General features: G+C 33.4%; 1 protein-coding gene across 1 annotated transcript; it reads right to left on the reverse strand.

Annotated features, from left to right (window-relative positions):
• Positions 1 to 3,497: 3,497 nt before the first annotated feature.
• On the reverse strand, positions 3,498 to 4,046 carry LOC109152036 (ATP-dependent DNA helicase PIF1-like). The gene has a single exon (XM_019299619.1). The coding sequence runs from the start codon at positions 4,044 to 4,046 to the stop codon at positions 3,498 to 3,500; it is 549 nt and encodes a 182-aa protein (XP_019155164.1).
• Between the last annotated feature and the right edge of the window lie 226 nt (positions 4,047 to 4,272).

Here is a 4,272-nt window from a genome sequence, read left to right on the forward strand (position 1 = left end):
TTGGGTCGAAGCAATCAACACTGCTTGCTATACTCAAAACAGAAGCATGATCCACAAGCAATACAACCCGACACCTTATGAACTTTGGAAAGGGAGAAAACCAAACATTAGTTATTTTCATTCTTTTGGTTGCAAATGTTTTGTGCGTGTTAACGATAAAACGCATCGAAGGACTTTTGATGAGCGTGTAGATGAAGGAATCTTCCTAGGATATTCAACTACCAGCAAGACATTCAGAATCTTGAATAAAAGAACAATGGTGGTTGAAGAATTCAAACACGTTGTATTTGATGAAAAAGAAAGTCCGAAAAGCGTAGTACAAAACGTGAATGCAGTGCAAAATGGTAAAGAAAATCAAATTGATTTTTATGATACTAATGAATCTTGTGAAGACGATATTTTGCAGGGATTGAATGAGTTAGAGATAAATTCTTTAGAAAATCCCATCCATCATACAGAAGAAAGAATTGATGGAAATAATGGAGATGATAACATAAATGAGCTTGGAAGTGAAGTTGGAAGAGAGGCTGAAACTGAAACTCATACCAGCAACTCGCAACCAGAAAGTTCCTCCAGAACTAATCACACCTTTGAACCAGACCTAAGATGGCTCAAAGACCATCTTCCAGAACTAGTCATCGGAAACGTACGAGACGGTGTAAAAACAAGATCTTCAACGATAGAACCATTATTCACGTGTTATTTATCTCAAATTGAACCAAAAGAAGTGGACAAAGCACTGAATGATCCAAGTTGGATAGAATCAATGCAAGAAGAACTCAACCAATTCACAAGGAATGAAGTGTGGGAACTTGTTCCAAGACCAAAAGATCAGGGCCGGTCCAAACATTTTATAGGCCCGGGGCGAAATTTAAAAAAGGGGCCCCTATATAAAAAAAAGTAAAATTAAAATTTAATAATACTAATAAAATCATGATGTCAAATAACATGAAATAAGATTAGAAAATTTTAAACAATTTTTTTTAAATACAAAAATATTCATGTCATTCAATACCTGCAAAAATAAAAATTAATATTCTGCATAAATAAATGAAGTTATAACATATAGGCCAATTAATTCCGAATAAATCCCCATTAATATTTGGACATCAACATTCAACAAGAGCAATCCACAAAGGTTAAAAAGAGACAATATGAATCACTACAACAAAGTAATTAATAAATTAAACCAAAAAATTACTTTGGCATCTCACGGATGCCATTTTACTTTGAGAATGAATAGATACAACAATACAACTTATTCCACTACAAAAAAACACGCAAATAGCGACGGACAATTTCCGTCGCTAAACAGGCCAAATCCGTCACTAAACCATATAACGACGGATTTCGTCCGTCGCTATAATGAGCGTCGCTAGATTTTAACGACGCGAATTATTTCCGTCGCTAGCCGTGGCGACGGAACTTTCCGTCGCCAGAGCAAAATAATCCGTCGCTAAAGTCCGACCGGCGACGGCTTCGACGTCAAAATTTGCGAGTGGAAAGTGACGGAATATTCCGTCACTAGATGTAGCGACGGATATTCCGTCGCTAAACAAGCAATATATCCGTTGCTAAACTCTTACCACGACGAAATGGTGACGCCCTTTAAAAACTAAGTCATGACTAAGCCATGACTTGTAATTTTCAATTCTGCAAATCTCAATTAAAAATTATCATTTTTAAATAAATTATAGAGCTTTCAGAAATCAGAATTCTACAAATTCCTAATGTATTGCATTCTACAATTCTGCAAATCCCAATTTCCAAATGGCCAAATCATAGACTTTTCAACAATACAATTAACAATACGGCTTAATTCCCAAATCATAGCTTCCAAAAAAAAAAAAAAATCTGAAATCATAAACATTAAAATACCTTTGCAAATTACAATTATAGACCAGAGTAGTGAAAGTGCGGTGAACATAGTCAAGATTGGCTGACCGCAGAGAAGATTTGTTATTTGTGGATTATGAAAGTAGGTTGCCGATTCACTCAATTGCTCATTCTTATTTAGCTTCTGGACTTTTAATAACTCCCTGAGAGGAATTAAACGGTTGCTGTGGCGGAGAGGTATTGAATGGTTGTGACTTGTGATGCGCCGATGCCTCTTTTCTTCGGTTCTTCCTGAATCTTCCATCTATTCGACTTCCATAAGAAGTCATTAAGTCAAAAATAATTAAATAATTTTTTCTAATATATATTAAGTAATCTAATCTAAAAACTAATAAGTGTGAATGAAAGTTATACCTTTCATTTATGTCCATTTTTCCATTACTTTTTTTGTATACATTATGCTATAAGAGTTGTACTATACAATATTTTGGACAAAAATACCCCTACCGTTATAACTTCCGTTATCTTTTTCCACTATTGTTGCTATGCATATGCATCCACTATATATTTTCTTATCTTCTTCAATGCTAATAATATATAGACATTATATATTAGAGTTTTTATTATTATTATTATTATTATTATTATTATTATTATTATTATTATTATTATTATTATTATTATTATTATTATTATTATTACAATTATTATTATTATTATAATTATAATAATAATTATTATTATTATTATTATTATTATTATTATTATTATTATTATTATTATTATTATTATTATATAAATCTAAGATTTTAATATAGAGTATTAATATTGGGCATTGATTTTTGCGCATCGCGCATAGAAAATACTAGTATATATAATATATACAATTTATTATATCTTAGTCTATGGGCCCCCTCTAGGGATGGGCCCTGGGCAGGGGCCAGCCGCCAGCCTGCCCATACCCCAGGGCCGGCCCTGCAAAAGATCATAACGTTATTGGTACAAAATGGGTCTTCAGGAACAAAACCAATGAAGATGGAGTTACTATTAGGAATAAAGTGAGGCTAGTTGCAAAGGGCTACAATCAGGAAGAATGAATAGACTTTGATGAGACTTTTGCCCCAGTTACACGACTTGAAGCTATTCGAATTTTCTTAGCCTACGTAGCCTATAAGAACTTCACGGTATATCAAATGGATGTAAAGAGCGCATTCCTAAATGGTTTACTTGAAGAAGAAGTATATGTTGAACAACCATCCGGATTTGAGGTAAAATGTGAAGTTAATAAGGTCTATAAACTAAATAAGGAATGGTATGGGTTAAAACAAGCTCCAAGAGCTTGGTATGATACTTTATCAATGTTCTTAATTAGTTGTGGATTCACAAAGGGCCTTGTTGACATAACCTTATTTAGAATTCAAGACGGTGATCACATTTTATTAGTACAAAATATATGTTGATGATATTATTTTTAGAAGTACTAGTATGATACCCGTGCGATGCACGGGACCATAATTTAACATTAATGAAAATATATTTGTTGTATTGTAAGATAACCATTTTTTCAACTAAGCATTACTTTGGATTTAAGAAATGGGAAAAACCACACTAGTTAACAGTAACGATTGTTATTGGTCTAACACATCATAACAATTTTGAAATTACAAATTGTTAAATACCTCTTTGTAAACAACATTGGTGGTTGAATTACAACTATTGCCTAACTCATTACAAATCAAAATTTTGAGCCCTTTAGGATTGCTCACCCTAGATGCGGCTACATATAATTGTCCGTGTACAAAAGCTGGCTTCTTGAGTAGCAATCCAACATGGGATAACATCTGTCCCTGGCTTTTGTTTATAGTCATTGCATATGACAGCATTAATGGGAATTGTTTTCTTTTAAACTTGAATGACAATCTTGGATCTGAAGGAGTCATAGACATTCGAGGAACCAACACCCTATTACCTGTATGGTCACCTGTGGATATTTTTGCTTCTATGACATGTTCTGCCAACTTAGTGACTATCAATCTAGTACCACTGCACAACCCGTGGGAGTGATCTATATTTCTCAGTAGCATCACAGGTGAGCCAACCTTTAACGTTAAAGAGTGGTTAGGTATGCCAGAAGCTCGTATGCCATTAAAGAATTCAGGGGTGTGTACATCAGCCAAAAGTCCCTCGCTGGACTCAGACCTACAGACCATATCGTAACTCAAATATGTATATATATATATATATATATATATATATATATATATATATATATATATATGTGTGTGTGTGTGTGTGTGTGTGTGTGTGTGTGTGTGTGTGTGTGTGTGTGTGTGTGTACACTAATATATTTGATTATTTTCACTAATATACATATGAATATAAAAACCCCTATATATTCATAACAACTTTTTTACTATAATATATAATTGTACCATT

The sequence above is a fragment of the Ipomoea nil genome, unplaced genomic scaffold, assembly GCF_001879475.1.
Source record: "Ipomoea nil cultivar Tokyo-kokei standard unplaced genomic scaffold, Asagao_1.1 scaffold2360, whole genome shotgun sequence".
In the NCBI taxonomy this organism is placed as follows: Eukaryota; Viridiplantae; Streptophyta; class Magnoliopsida; order Solanales; family Convolvulaceae; genus Ipomoea; species Ipomoea nil.